Source organism: Bufo bufo, chromosome 4 (genome assembly GCF_905171765.1).
Source record: "Bufo bufo chromosome 4, aBufBuf1.1, whole genome shotgun sequence".
NCBI lineage: Eukaryota > Metazoa > Chordata > Amphibia > Anura > Bufonidae > Bufo > Bufo bufo.
The window spans coordinates 418306495-418323121 of record NC_053392.1 but is presented as its reverse complement, the minus strand read 5'-3'; the positions used below and the strand labels follow the sequence as shown (position 1 = coordinate 418323121).

The 16627-nt window shown below is 45.0% G+C and overlaps 1 protein-coding gene across 1 annotated transcript in view; it reads right to left on the bottom strand.

Annotated features, from left to right (window-relative positions):
- MOCS3 (molybdenum cofactor synthesis 3) overlaps positions 1-16627 on the bottom strand; it is a 482262-nt gene that overhangs the window by 38046 nt on the left and 427589 nt on the right. Inside the window, exons 7-8 of the mRNA XM_040429301.1 lie at positions 425-533; positions 191-253 (exon numbers count right to left, since the gene is read on the bottom strand). Coding sequence (XP_040285235.1) covers positions 191-253; positions 425-533 — 172 coding nt within the window. The remainder of the gene's footprint in view (positions 1-190; positions 254-424; positions 534-16627) is intronic.

Below are 16627 nucleotides of genomic sequence, written 5' to 3'. Positions count from 1 at the left end.
CAAGACTCTACAGATAAAAGGGCTCCCAATTTTTTTTTTTAAAAAGACCAACTGAAAAAATGAGTTTTAGCTCAAAATGAGTACAATGCAATAGTAAAAAAAATTGCATGTACATGGTGTACATAGCCTTTAAGTTTTCAAAATATTTAAAATCGCTATATAACTCAACTGAAATTATAGTAAAGGATACAGTCCATTCCAGATGCTAGCTTGAACACTTCCAAAGCTTGCATGCAGCCCATGATTCCAGGTACTGAAACAAACATTTACAAATTGTTTCAAATAAATAGTAGTAAAGATTTATATTTAAAAAAAAAGTGGAAGATAACCTGATCTAAAAATAACAATATTCGCAGAAACTAAGAAATTAAGCAAATATTTTCAACAAGAATATGAAATAATGAAAATTTTTATATACACTTACCAATGCCAAGAACACCACCATCTGCACAGTTAGTCACAGTCTCTGCAGGTGGAGGCACTGGAAATAAGCACCGGTAACATGGCCCTCCTTTATGATTATACACTGTAAGCTAAAGAGAGAAAACTTATTTTAATAAATAATTTGAATAAATTCAGATGTTTTGTTTTAGAACATAGCAAATCGTTAGGTTATTGAAGGGTCATTCCCATGTAAGACATTCATGGCTGAAAATAAACTATTTTTCAGACTATTAAACTCAGTCTAGGTTTGGACAACAGAAAATAGAAAAAATATTCTACTTATTAAACCTACCATGGTGGTTTAAAGTAGTGGAGGGGTCAAGGTCACAAATGTTGGGAGTCTAGTATAGAGGGGATTAATAGTTTTGGTCAGTTCTTGTTAACCTTTGGGTGCATTCACACAACAGTGTCCGCTTTGCGGTCAGTGGGTATTCCGCACTTTCTGCAGGAAAAAATACCTTTTCTTGTCCGCAAAACAAACAATATGCTGCTGCGCCGAATGGATGTGGAGAGAAAATGGAAATCAGACTGGACGCAGAACGAAAATTTGGTCATGTGAATGAACTCTTAGGGGCACATTTATTAAAACCACAGTTTTAGCCATCAGTCTTAATAAACCCCTAAGCTGGTGGGGTTTCCACCTAAGTTATGAAGAAGCACAGGCCTCTACATAACTTTGGCAGACCCTCCGCCAGTTCTAAATGTAAGCCAGCTTTCTTGCCTACTGGCTCATCCCCTTCCCAGCCACGCCCACTTTTCTAGACACAGTCCTCCGATCCCGCAGCTGAATCCTCTTTAGGAGACGATCCTGGCGCTTGCTGGACTTTCTTGGACGCCCTGAAGCCGTCTTAACAAGAATTGAACCTCTTTCCTTGAAGTTCTTGATGATCCTATAAATTGTTGATTGAGGTGCAATCTTAGTAGCCACAATATCCTTGCCTGTGAAGCCATTTTTATGCAACGCAATGATGGCTGCACGCGTTTCTTTGCAGGTCACCATGGTTAACAATGGAAGAACAAAGATTTCAAGTATCACCCTCCTTTTAACATGTCAAGTCTGCCATTTTAACCCAATCAGCCTGACATAATGATCTCCAGCCTTGTGCTCATCAACATTCTCACCTGAGTTAACAAGACTATTACTGAAGTGATCTCAGCAGGTCCTTTAATGACAGCAATGAAATGCAGTGGAAAGGTTTTTTTGGGATTAAGTTCATTTTCATGGCAAAGAAGGACTATGCAATTCATCTGATCACTCTTCATAACATTCTGGAGTATATGCAAATTGCTATTATAAAAACTTAAGCAGCAACTTCTCCAATTTCCAATATTTATGTAATTCTCAAAACTTTTGGCCACGACTGTACACACACAAGGTCCTCTGCTGCATATACACACACAAGGTCCTCTGCTGCATATACACACACACGGTCCTCTGCTGCATATACACACGGTCCTCTGCTGCATATACACACGGTCCTCTGCTGCATATACACAAGGTCCTCTGCTGCATATACACACACACAAGGTCCTCTGCTGCATATACACACACACGGTCCTCTGCTGCATATACACACACACGGTCCTCTGCTGCATATACACACACACGGTCCTCTGCTGCATATACACACACACGGTCCTCTGCTGCATATACACACACACGGTCCTCTGCTGCATATACACACACACGGTCCTCTGCTGCATATACACACACACGGTCCTCTACTGCATATACACACACACGGTCCTCTGCTGCATATACACACACACGGTCCTCTGCTGCATATACACACACACGGTCCTCTGCTGCATATACACACACACGGTCCTCTGCTGCATATACACACACAGTCCTCTGCTGCATACACACACACAGTCCTCTGCTTTACTTCTACGAATTCAGCACAGAGTTCACTACTACTATAAAGGGGGCACAATGGGCATTACTACTGTGAGGGGGCATAACTGTTATGGGAGCACAGTGAGGGCATAACTACTCTGAAGGAAATTGAAGAACAATAATTTCAAGTATCACCCTCCTTTTAACATGTCAAGTCTGCCATTTTAACCCAATCAGCCTGACATAATGATCTCCAGCCTTGTGCTCGTCAACATTCTCACCTGAGTTAACAAGACTATTACTGAAATGATCTCAGCAGGTCCTTTAATGACAGCAATGAGATGCAGTGGAAAGTTTTTTTTGGGATTAAGTTCATTTTCATGGCAAAGAAGGACTATGCAATTCATCTGATCACTCTTCATAATATTCTGGAGTATATGCAAATTGCTATTATAAAAACTTAAGCAGCAACTTCTCCAATTTCCAATATTTATGTAATTCTCAAAACTTTTGGCCACGACTGTACACACACAAGGTCCTCTGCTGCATATACACACACAAGGTCCTCTGCTGCATATACACACACACAAGGTCCTCTGCTGCATATACACACACACAAGGTCCTCTGCTGCATATACACACACACAAGGTCCTCTGCTGCATATACACACACACAAGGTCCTCTGCTGCATATACACACACACAAGGTCCTCTGCTGCATATACACACACACAAGGTCCTCTGCTGCATATACACACACACAAGGTCCTCTGCTGCATATACACACACACAAGGTCCTCTGCTGCATATACACACACAAGGTCCTCTGCTGCATATACACACACAAGGTCCTCTGCTGCATATACACACACACGGTCCTCTGCTGCATATACACACACACGGTCCTCTGCTGCATATACACACACACGGTCCTCTGCTGCATATACACACACACGGTCCTCTGCTGCATATACACACACACGGTCCTCTGCTGCATATACACACACACGTTCCTCTGCTGCATATACACACACACGGTCCTCTGCTGCATATACACACACACGGTCCTCTGCTGCATATACACACACACGGTCATCTGCTGCATATACACACACACGGTCCTCTGCTGCATATACACACACAGTCCTCTGCTGCATACACACACACAGTCCTCTGCTTTACTTCTACGAATTCGGCACAGAGTTCACTACTACTATAAAGGGGGCACAATGGGCATTACTACTGTGAGGGGGCATAACTGTTATGGGAGCACAGTGAGGGCATAACTACTCTGAAGGAAATGAATTACCATAATAGCTTTAAAGCCAGTCATAATAAGTGCGAAAAGTGATATAAGCAAGAATCAAAAAGTTACCTCTTCCAGATGAGTGTGTCTAGTGCACAAAACATGCAGTGTGGATGCGTGATTTCCTGTTATGGACACTGCTCGTTTCACAGAATCACATGGCAGTATTATTTATAATACTGTGTCTCACTGCCAGACCTTGCATCTACTCCAGAATTCCAAATAATCATAAAGGGAAGCTATCATACGGATCAGCTATCAAACTGATCACACTAGACAAGTTCTGAGGGCAGAGTACAGATGGATTTTTGACTTGATATCAGTACATTCACATGGGATTAATGAGGAACTTTGGTGCAACATTTTTTAGCGTAACTATATGTGATTTTTTTTTTTTTACTTTATATTTATTTGGGGTTGTTATACTTATTTTTTTTTAATCATATAACTAAGGGTACTTTCACACAAGTGTTCTTTTCCGGTATTGAAACCTGGAAAAGGGTCTCAATACCGGAAAAAAACGCATCAGTTTTGTCCCAATGCATTCTGAATGGAAAGCAATCCGTTCAGTATTGACCAGGATGTCTTCCATTCCGTCCCTTGTATGGTATCCAACCGGACAAAATAACGCAGCATGCTGCAGTATTTTTTCCGGCCAAAATCCCAGTACACCATCGCACTTGCCAGATCTGGCATTCATTTCCATTGAAATGCATTAATGCCGGATCCGGTACCAAGTGTTCCGGAAATTGCTGCATCGCTGGATCTGGTTTTCCGGTCTGTGCGTGCGCAGTTCTTTCTAGCTTTGAAAAAATTTATTACCGGATCCGTTATTCTGGAGGATACCGGAAAGACGGATCCGGTATTTCAATGCAAAAGTCGAACGGATCCGGAAAAAAAAAAAATATCCGTTTGCATATGAATTTCCGGATTCGGCAGGCAATTCTGGCAGCGCTAGTGTGAAAGTACCCTAACACAGTTTTAGTAGTCATTATTTCAACTTATTTTCACGTACAGTATATTATAGCAAACTGTCACATTTGTAGTTTTCACATCACTGCTTATTAATATTTTTTCATATAGGAATATATCACTGTTATCAGTACTTTAGTTTTCTGTTCTTTTTCATGCTTTTCATATTTCTTAAACTATATGTTCAGGTGTTCATACTCTGCGGTCATTGATAACGATCCTAACTTATGAGTCCATCTGTGATTTGTATTGTTTGGTTTAAAGGGGTTGTCTCACCTCATTAATCCACTGTAAATCACTTACTTGTTGTCCAGTGAAGGTATCTTCAAAATACATCAATTTTAAAATATGGCTGTGACTCCTGTAATTAGCATTTTTATACCCCCAAATTGCATGCTCGTTTCTAGGGGTTACGGCCACCGCTGTAATGTTCAGAGCGGTGGCCGCGCAGACTTACAAATACTCAAAGCTCCGGCTGCTGCAGTCGCCGGGTTTCAGGGGAGCGAGCGCGCACTAAGACTTGTGCATGTGCATTTACCCTTGGCCACCTCGTCTAAGCTCCCATCCAAACTGCACGGATCAATAGCACATCTACAGGGCAGGCGCTACAGCCCTGTAACTGTGCTATATGCTTTGCATTATGTGGACATGATTACTGGGGGATGGGGCTGTCGGCTGTGCATTATATTGACCCGATTACTGTGGGGAATAGGCTGTGCATTATGTGGACATGATAACTGGTGAGGGGGCCAATAGATCTGAGAAGCCATGACATTTTGGTATGACAGATAAAATGACATGGCAGGCAGGTATAGGGAAAACTGGGCAGAGTAAATTGTAGGTTGATGACAGGAAGGGGAAATTTTACACATAACAGAGCACATTTTGACAAGTAAATTTACATTGGCTGTCATGTCACGATCTGCTGTTATCCCTGAGGCTGAATCGTCTAATGTGACAGCCTCAGGAGCGAGCACGCATGAAGCAAGGGGAGGGGTTATTTCCTCCCTTCCAGGCTTGCCTTCCTTTGTATACCATATTTGAGCTCCGCCCCCAGCAAGCAAGGAAGACAGGCAATGAGAGCAGCCAGGCAGCCTGCAAATAGAGAGGTGAGACAACCCCTTTAAGGGCAATTGGCTACCCTATATCCTGGATTCATGAAAAGAGGGAGAGGAGTGAGAGAGAAGGATAAAGAACAAGAGAGAAGATAATCAAATTCCTAGTGTACTATGTACACATTATGGAATCAATATGGACTTTCCAGTAGACTTCTTATGCTTTAGTTGTTGGGTTTTCTTGGACTTTATGAATTTATATGCTTTACTAGCAGAATTACCTGTCTTTGCATGGGTCTACTTCCTTTGTTGTTTGTGTGTTGTTAAAACATAACCACAGTGCCATCCTATAACAGTAACCCAGGAGGAAATACTGTAATAACATGTCACACTGCTCGTTTCGATGTATAAGGACTAGAGATGTGTAAGTATGAGGTTTTTTTGGATATCCAATAAAGCTCACACTTACAGATCTTCTCCTGGTCCTTTATCCACTGAAACAAGCAGTATGACGTGCTATTTTCTCCTGAATTTCTACATCCGCCTAATCCTGGTTTTATTTATGCTCTTCTGAGTGTTGTGACAGGGAAGCCTTCAATTGGCAAGTTTTTGCCCTGGCATCAAGCGGTCCCAACTATGTGTGCTTCTCATCACTCTTGCACCCTATAATTGTGCCATCCACAGCGTCCCCATAACCGTGCCATCCACAGCGTCCCCAATAACAGTGCCATCCGCAGAGGTCCCATAGCAGTGAGGTCATCAGTGGCCTATAGTGACATACAGAAATCCAGCGTAAGAGTGACATCCACAGTGCCACCATAAGGAGGGGCGTTGGTAGGTTAAAACATTCCGGGTCTGGGACCCGGATGTTTTGTCCCAGGCCCCGAATGTGCTGCCTGCCAGATAGATACAACTGTATTGCCGTCCTCAGGACAGCAATACAATTGAATCTAATGCACTGGAAGAGCTGAAGGACCTGTGATGACATCACAGTCCATGTGATCAGTGGGACTCTAAGGCGGAGGGAGGAAAATCGTTTTATTTACATCGGACTGTATGGTGGAGGGGCTGAGGAATTATAATTTCTGAGAACACTAACGGGAGGAATAAAACTACAGGGGGCACTGAAGGCGGCATTGTAAATACTGGGGGCACTTAAAGGCGAGCATTATAACAGTAGGGGGCAATATAAATATTGGGGGCACTGTTGTGCCCTGGATCTTTTGAGACCCTAGCAACGCTCCTGACCATAAGGCCCTTTTCACACGAGCGAGAATTCTGCGTGGGTGAAATGCGTGACGTGAACGCATTGCACCCGCACTGAATCCTGACCCATTCATTTCAATGGGGCTGTGTACATGAGCATTGTTTTTCACACAGCACTTGTGTGTTGCGTGAAAATCGCAGCAGGTTCTATATTCTGTGTTTTTCACGCAATGCAGGCCCCATAGAAATGAATGGGGCTGCGTGAAAATCTCATAGCATCCGCAAGCAAGTGCGGATGCGGTGCGATTTTTATTCATGGTTGCTAGGAGATGATGTTAGTAAATAGGGATGAGCAAAACTCATTGCACTCGCGCGGAAAAAACTGAATGGAACGCAATCACAGACAAAACTGACTGAAATTGTGTGCCTACTCGCGCGGGTTTGCCGCAACGCATTTGGACAAAATCCGTGACGCCCATGTGAAAGATGCCTAAGAGTGAAGAAAAAAGATCTTATGGAAACCCAATATAAAACCAAAAATGGCTCACTTGTTAAGGAAACTTGGTTAAAACTGTGTGTATGTCAGTGAGGTTAAGAATGAAGGACCTGCAAGCTTTTATTGGTGGTTACGGGTCATGCGATGATGCCTAGAAAGCTAAAATTGTAAGTAGCTGATTTGTGCCAGATTTGAAGAAGATTGGTCTAGTTATTTGGCCATGAATAAATTCATTATACAGTGGGCAAAATAAGTATTTAATACACTGGCGATTTTCCCACCTACAAATAATAGAGCGGTCTGTAATTTTTATTGTAGGTACACTTCAAATGTGAGAGACAGAATAAAAAATAAAAAATACCACATGTATTTGTAAATAATTAATTTGCATCTTATTGCATGAATTTTTTTGTAAAAGTATTTGATACAATAAGATGGACTTATGTATTTTTTCAACCGTATAAACTATGTAGAAAAACAGAAACTTTTGTTTGCTATTACAGAGATCAGACTTTTCCTGTAGTTCTTGACCACGTTTGCATACACTGCAGCAGGGATTTTGGCCCACTCCTCAATACAGATCGTCTCCAGATCTTTCATGTTTCGGGACTGTCATTGGGCTACATTTAGTTTCAGATGCCTCCAAAGATTTTCGATTAAGTTCAGGTCTGGAGACTGGCTAGGCCACTCAGGACCTTGAAATGCTTCCTACGGAGCCACTCCGTTGCGCTGGATGTGTGTTTCGGGTCATTGTCATGCTGGAAAACCCAGCCACGACCCATCTTCAATGCTCTTATTGAGGGAAGGAGGTTGTTGGCCAAAATCTCTCAATATATTGCCTCATCCATCCTCCCTTCAATACTGTGCAATGGTCCAGTCCCCTTTGCAGAAAAGCTCCCCCCCCCCCCAAAGTATGATGTTTCCACACCCATGCCTCACGGTTGGGACGATGTTCTTGGGGTTCTACTCATCCTTCTTCCTCCAAACATGGCAAGTGGAGTTGATACCAAAAAGTTATATTCTATTTTGGTCTCATCTGGCCACATTACCTTCTCTCCCATGCCTCCTCTGAATCATTCAGATGGTCACTGGCAAACTTAAAACGGGTCCCCAATACTTTAAAACATTGTACCCCCTCACAGTAGTATTGCCCTCATTGTACAACCTTCACAGTAGTTTTGTCCACATATGTGCCCCCTCACGGTAGTTATGCCCATATTGTGCCCCCTCACAGTATTTATGCTCTTATTGTACAACTTTCACAGCAGTTGTGCCCACATTGTGCCCCCTTAAAGTACTTATCCCTTCATTGTGCCCCCTTCACAGTAGTTATGCGCCACTCACAGTAGTCATGCCCTCTCTGTGCCCCTTTCACAGTAGTTATGCATTCTTTGTGCCCCTTCAGAGTAGTTATGCCCTCACTGTGCCCCCATAACAGTTATGCCCCCTCACAGTAGTAATGCCCATTGTGTCCCCTTTTATAGGAGTAATGCCCTCTGCGTTAATAAAAAAAAAAAAAAAAAACACACTAACTACTCACCTTGTCCCGTTCCTGAACCTCAAATCCAGCTCTCCCCTTCAGACACAAGTCACTCTGGCAGCACTGTGTGGGAGGAGCACAGGCAGAGTCCCGGGCTGCAGGCTCCTCACACACAGGCTGGCAGCGCTATCTGTGCCTGCAGGCTGAATGGTGGAGCAGGGAGAAGTCTTCCTGCTTCATCATTCAGAGTGGAAGAGACAGAGCAGGGAGCTGAGTGACAGGACCACAGATCCCAGCACTCCAGCAATGAGCGCTCATTGCTTTTGGGCTCTGGAACCCCCCTGACAACGGGCAACCTGGAGCGGACGACCCCCTTAGAACGCCACTGTTCATGCAATAAAATGCAAATTTTATAAGAGTTTTTAGTATTCTTACACTTTTTCTTTTGTTTGAATATACTGATTGCTTGATATTGTGTGTCAGCAGCATATGTGTGGGTGGGGGATGTCTCATTTGGGATGGTTGAGAGGGCTATATTCATACTTGCCATCAGGTTTAGTGATTCAATATATTTACTATGTCACTGCAATGGTAAGTGATTTTGACATTATTTTGATAATATACTTTGGATTTTAAATCCGTTTTTACATTTAATTTTAAATTGGAATTTATATTTCCTTAGTACATCAATTTTAATTTTTTATTTACTGTTTATTCTAGATGGCTATGTATCCTAACATCATGAAGTACCCAGTCTTGTTACCACTGATTTCGACAATAACCCGCCCATTTAACAGTGACCTCCACAGAGCTCCGTTCCCTTCAAATGTGACTTCCACAACACCCCACCCCCTTAACACTGACCTCTACAGCACCATGCCCCTTAACACTGACCTCCATAGCAGACCGTCCCCTTAACTGGGACCTCCACTATTCCCTGCCACCTACAGAGACCTCTACAGTGCCCGCCCCTTTAACAGTGACCTCCACAGTGGCCGCCCCTTTATTAGTGCTCTCCACAGTACCTCATCTCCTTAACAGTGATTTCCTGCCCCCTTAACAGTGGCCTCTACAGCAATCTACCCATTAACACTGACCTTCATAGCGGGCCATCCCCTTAACTGTGACCTCCACAGCAGCCTGCCCCTAGGGTGGCCAGAGATCCGGTTTTAGGCTGGGCAGTCCGGCTTTCAGACTCCCTGTCCTCCTTCTGGTGCAGGGCCTGGATGGACGCAGGGATGTCCTTTTGAACGGCTCACTTTCAGACAGCATCACTGTGCTGTCTGTACGTGAGCTGCAGGGAGAAAGTCACCATCCCTCCCACCCCTGCAGCTGACAGAAGTTGATTTTTACCTTCATTTTTTCAATCCCCGTCGGCTGCAGGTGGGAGGGCGTGGCTAGCCGGGTGAGGGGTGTGACTTAGTGGGACCTGGGGGTGGGGTTTTTAAGTCCTTTGTTTGAGGGAGGCCTGAATGGCCACACTACCTGCCCACTGAACTGTGAGCTCCACAGCACTCCACTCCCCTAACAGTGTCATCCACAGCACCCTGCCCCTTTAAGAAGTCCGTGACCTGATTTTCTGATCCCTTTAGAAGGACTGCTGATATTGATAAGGCTTTCTGTTCTGCCCAAGTGAAAATCTGATGGGAAAGATGTTGAAGTAGAGGGTATCTCGTCCCTCCTTGGTGTTCGAGAAACGCCACAGTTGTCATGTAGTCCGACAGGATCCTTACATGGTTTCCCAATAAGAGATTTTCTCCCTGATTCAGGGTCTCCCATACTGCTTGGTTTTTCCCGATAGTTTGAGGATTTTCTTATCATTTCCTGATTCCAGGATCCCTGGAAAAATTGGTCTTCTATCCTGGCTCCCAAGCCTGGAATCTGTATTGACAATGATATAGGGATTTAGGCTCCAAGGAACTCCTTCCGTGAGATTCTCTGATTTACTCCACCATTCCAGTGACCTCAAACCTTCCTCTTTGATCTGGATCTTTTGATTCAAGGACTGGTGGTCTCTGTCCCATACTGAAAGGATAATTTTTTGTAATGCTCTTGAGTGGAACAGGCCCCATGGGACTGTCGCAACACAGGCTGTCATAAACCTAACATACTCATTGCTTCCCTTATTGTGCATACTGACTTTCTATGAAAGGACTCGATCTTCTTCCTCAGGTCTTTTTGTCCGTTTTGTTGAAGGAAGGACCTCTGCAGTGTGGAATCCAATAAAGTCCCTAAAAATATTTTCCTGGTATCCAGTACTAAATCTGATTTTTCCACATTTAGAATCCATCCTAAATTCTGCAGGAGGGAAATAACTGAGCTGAATCTGCGATCAGGAGAAAATGGTCTAGTTACTGAACTATTTTTATCTCTTTCTGTCTGAGAAAGGCTATGATTTCTTTCATCAACTTTGCAAATACCTGGGGGGCAGAGGATATCCCGAATGGCAAGCAAAAATTGATAGTTTCATTTCTCCTTCTTCCCATATTGCGAATCAAATATTTTTGGTAATTTGGGTGGAATGGCACATGGCTGCCCCCGGAAAAAAATTGAGGTATTGTGGACTGGAAAGACTCCATCTTGAAACTACGGTATTTTATCCATTTGTTCAGCAGTTTTGGATTTATTATGGATCTGAATCTTCCATCTGGCTTTTTTTTATTAGAAAGCTTCGAATAATATCCTTTGCCTTCCTGGTTCCTTGGCACCGGGACTATTGTTCCCATTTTTTTTTACATTTCATAAACGTCCTTTTTTTGTTAGAATTTCACACGAAAAAACTTTTTGGGTCTTTCTTCCAGGAAGCTCTTCTTTGTATCTGAAGCCTTCTCAAGTATTTTGTCCAAATCAGGACAAATGCTCCTGAAAAGGGAATCGCACATAACTTGTTTTTTGATGTCCCCTGTCCAATTTTTGAGCCATAGGGCCCTTCTAGCTGAGTTTGAGAGAGCTCCATTTCTGGCGGCAAATCTGTCTCAGCTGAGGAATCAGCTAAAAATGCTGTGGTCATTTTTAGTAAGGGAAGGGATTCTAAGATATCTTCTATCGGAGTCCCCATTTTTAAATGGTTCTCCAGCTGGGTCAACCATAAGAGCATAGATCTTGCTACAGCTGTACCGGCTATATATATGCTAATAAGAGCTGAGGAGGTCTCCCAGTCTTCCTCAGTAGTCCATCGGCCTTCCGATCCATCGGATATTTGGGTTGGGAGGAGTCCTCAAAGGGAATGGACGTTTTCTTGCTACTCTAGCCACAGATACATTCATTTTTGGCATTTCATCCCACAGTTTTGTGTCTTCCTTATCAAAGGTGAGACTATTTTTAAATTCTATAGGAATAAAGAAAGAGCTTCCTCTCCACTTTCTCCCAAAATCATTTCTTTTAGATTAGAATTTATCGGAAATATCTCTTTTTTGCCATTAAACCGGCTCTCTGATGGCAGTAAGTAAAGAATCCATATTTTTCTGACGAGAAGCAATATATTCTTTCCTCGTCATAGGATGTGGAGGGTAGGAAATCTTTGCCTTCTTCCTCTCCCTCTTCATCCGATTGAGTATACAGGAATTCCATATTCTCTGTGTTGGATTCTAGGTCCCCCCTCGGTCTCTTAGCTCTAGGGGTGTTAACTGCTGGAGAAGGCATTAGGGATGATACTGACACATTCATTTCTTCCCTTATAATTGATCTAAGGTCCGTCAGTAAAGATGGTTGTTCTTTCTTCATTATTTTAGATTATTTACACTCAATGCACAATTGAGTCTTTCTTTTAGTCACATCTTTTAGGCTTGTTTTTGGGTTCCACCTTATGGGTGCTCTATTTCTTCCCCTAGGAAGATACAGTTAGGTCCATATATATTTGGACACTGACACAAATTTAGTTTTTACTACCTGTTTACTAAAACATATTCAAGTTATAGTTACAGAAGTATTTGAACACCCTGAGATTTTGCAAGTTCTCCCACTTAGAAATCATGGAGGGGGGGCGTGTCCGGACGCCGACTGAGATGGCTGCCTGAAAGACCAGCTGCTGCCCGCACCGCAGCTTTCTGGCCAGCGACTCGCCTGTTCCGGCTCTTATGGGGAAAAAAGGAAGACCCCTTTCCCTCCCCGATCCCCCCCTCACCTGCCAGGACCCTCGAACAGTGTTGGGATCGCGCTCCAGGTCCGGCGCTTCCACTGCGCAGCACCAAGGCACAGAGGGCCTCCCGTCATTTCTCCCTTCCCCGCCTGACTCCCGCGCTCTGAGCAGTGAGCGTGACCCAGCGCTGCAAACCCCTGCTGGAGCTCACCAAGGGACTGGATTACCACTGGCGGTGTCTGCACACGGAGTCTCAGAGCTGGGGCTCTCACCGGCTGCCCTGGAGTTTCGGCCAGCCGCTGCAGAAAGGAGGGATCCCACCATGACGACTCCTGGATTCACCCCTCAGAGGGAGACGCCACGCAAAGGTACTGTGGCCGCTGTTAGGGGACGAGATACTACCCCTGTGGACCCTGCACCTAGCCTTCCTAGGACACTCCTGCATGAGCCTTGGCACAATAAGAAGTCCCCAGCCCCACCCTTGCTGGATCAAGGGGACAGCAGCTCTCCTCTCCCTTCTGACATCTGGGCCAGATCGCAAAGCCCCCCCATCACTTGCTGTTATGGACCCCCCAGCCCTGTCTGAACCTCCACAGCCCTGGGCGAGCTATTTTAGCTGTTTTCCTACAAAAGAGGACTTTCGGGCTCTTATCTCTGAAGTTACAGAAGCCTGCAGAGCTGAAATTGCGGCAGTTCGCATTGATATTAAACACGTGGTGGACCGGGTGGACTCCCTGGAAAATGCCCATGATGACACCAGGCAATACATATCCACTCTTCATGAATCCATTACTGCCCAAACAGCTGTGCTCAGGGGCATGGGGAGGCATTTAGAGGCCTTGGATAACCGAGGCCGCCGGAATAATATCCGGGTGCGGGGCCTTCCGGAGGCTACTGGAGACGAGGACCTCTTTGCCACACTGGAAGCCATATTTAACATGATATTGGGACAATCATCCTCGCATAAGATCAAGCTGGACAGAGCTCATAGAGCACTCAAGCCCAACGGCTCTGCTGCATGTCCTAGGGACGTAATTTGTTGTGTGCACGACTTCACCCTTGAAGAAGCCATCATGGCTAAGGCGAGATCTCTACGCAACTTTGATGGCGCTCCTGTGCAATTGTTTCCTGGCCTATCCTGGTTCACACTCCAGAAAAGGAGACATCTCCAGCCTCTCCTCACATCACTCAGGGACCGCCAGATTGCCTATCGCTGGGGATTCCCCTTTGCCCTGATGGTCCATCATCAAGGAAGAACAGAGACTCTGCGTTCCTTCTCGGATCTTCACCCCTTTTGCGAATCGCTCGGAATTCCTTTGTCGGATTGGGAGTTTTAGTCACCAGCGCTTCCGCCACCACGTATTTGGTCTCCTGTAACCAGGAAAAGAAGACCTGGCCCAAGTGCATCCTCTTCTCCGCGGTCTCCTCCGTCATCAGGGCATCATCCACCTGCCTGACCGCCACTGGCTTGGAGGACTTGGTCGTCCTGAACTCTGCCCTTAATCCTCCACGCTCCCAGGGTCGATGGACTCTGATGGGCCCCCTTATTGGTCGTTTATTATTTCTGTTAAGCCAGTTATTGATTCTTTGTTGCTACATTACGGTGCAGGCTATCTGAAGGGCCCACCTCGTTGTTAATTGTTTTTTCAGATACTTGTGGTTGGCCAACCTCAACTTGTTGGTCTCTGACACTTGCACCCCCAAAGGGGGTTCTTATTTGCCCCTAGCAGGGATTGCATCCCTGGGAATAGTTGTTTACTGCTACCTGTTTGTCTGACTTTGTGTTGTCTTGTCCTGTCTCTCCCCCCCTCATGTGTTCTTTCTCCTGTTGTAGGTGCCTGAACTTCCTTGCCTGTGGGGATCGTGTATCTCAGTCTTGCCTTTGATCCGTTGTTCAACTAGTGTGAAGCCACCGACATATACAGACTCATTCGGTGACCTGTACCCTGCATATATTATATATTATCACATACCCACATGGTGCGGTGCATAACCTTCAATGTCAAAGGGCTCAACTCCAACGCCAAGAGGAAACTCTTGCTTTTGGAACTGAAATCCATTAAAGCGGACATTGTGTACAAGAAACACATTTTGATGGCAACTCCTCCTTTCATTTTGCCTCTCACCTGTATCCTATTGCTTATTCGGCCACTCATAGCCGTCGGAAGGCGGGGGTTGCCATCTTGGTATCTGCACGATGTCCCCTCAAAATATAATCCTCAATTCTAGACCCACAGGGGCGTTATATTGTTCTCCATGGCCATTTAGCAGATAAACCCATCACCATTTAGCAGATAAACCCATCAGCTTTCTCGGCGGAATCTTCCGCAAGGTTTTTGTTGAGGGAGTGGACTCTTCGGATCCCCTGTTCCTCCTAGGTGGGGACTTTAATGCAGTTTTTTCTGAATCGATGGATCGCCTGGCCCTACCGGGCAGACTGATACATTTGACACAGCAACGCTTAGCCAGGGACTTTCATAAACTGGTGCGGAAATACTCCCTATATGACCTCTGGCGTCTCACTTACCCCACCGATAGGTCCTTCTCCTTTTACTCTGCCCCACACGGTTCCCACACCCGTATTGATTACCTCTTTGGTAACATTTTGACCCTCAGGATATTGGAAGGAGCGCACATGGGCCAAATCACCTGGTCTGACCATGCTCCTGTACTAGTTGACATTAGTTTTGCTTGCGAACCCTAGAAGACAAGATGGCTGCTCACCCCTCACGGTGCACACTGAGACGAATTGTTGATACCAGGGCCCAATTGAAGAGTCTAGCTTTAGGTCGTGTCAACAAGTTACTACTTTACACACGACAGCATTATTATGCTTGGGGGAACAAACTTCATACTTTGCTGGCCAGACAACTCAGGAATCGCAATCCCCAAACGGGTCTGAGTGCTATTAGGGGGACTGATGGAACTATCCACTATGCCCCAGAGTGATAGCAGAGAGGTTCTCGACCTACTACTCTTCCCTGTACAATTTACCCTCCGACCTCCCCTCAGATGAGACTTAGGGTAGGGAGGTGACAGGAGGCCAAATAAGACTAGAGTGTACTATCCCTATCGACTTCTGATCCTGCCGCCCTTAATAGTCCAATAACGCCGGAAGAGATAGGGGAAGTGGTGGACCATCTACCTGAGGGTAAATCCCCAGGGCCTGATGGCTTCTCGTATATTATAAGACTTTCAAGACCGAACTAATCCCTCACTTAGTAACCCTTTTTCATCATTTTCTAGCTGGCAACACAGTACCTGCCCCAATGTCTCACTCTTATCTCACGATGATTCCAAAACCTGGGAAAGATCCCCACGAATGCCAAAATTACAGGCCCATTGCCCTGCTTAATTCAGACCTTAAGATTTAAACCAAAGCTCTAGCCTCCCGACTAAACGTTTTCCTTCCCTCCCTGATCCACAAAAATCAGCTAGGATTTGTCCCAGACCGTCAGGGGGCCGACAACACATGAAGAAATATTGACTTGATAGATGTCATATCTCGCTCGTGTGAGGAGGCGCTACTTCTTAGTTTAGACGCTGAAAAGGCGTTCGACCGTTTAGGTTGGCCTTTCCTTTTTGCTACCTTGCAGGCATATGGCCTTTCTGGTCCCTTCGTTAGGGCCATTCGTAGCCTATACTCCTCCCCCACAGCGACACTCAAACTACCTCATGCTCAATCTCGACCCATACGCATTGCTAATGGGACGAGACAAGGGTGCCCCCTATCTCCGCTATTATTTGCCA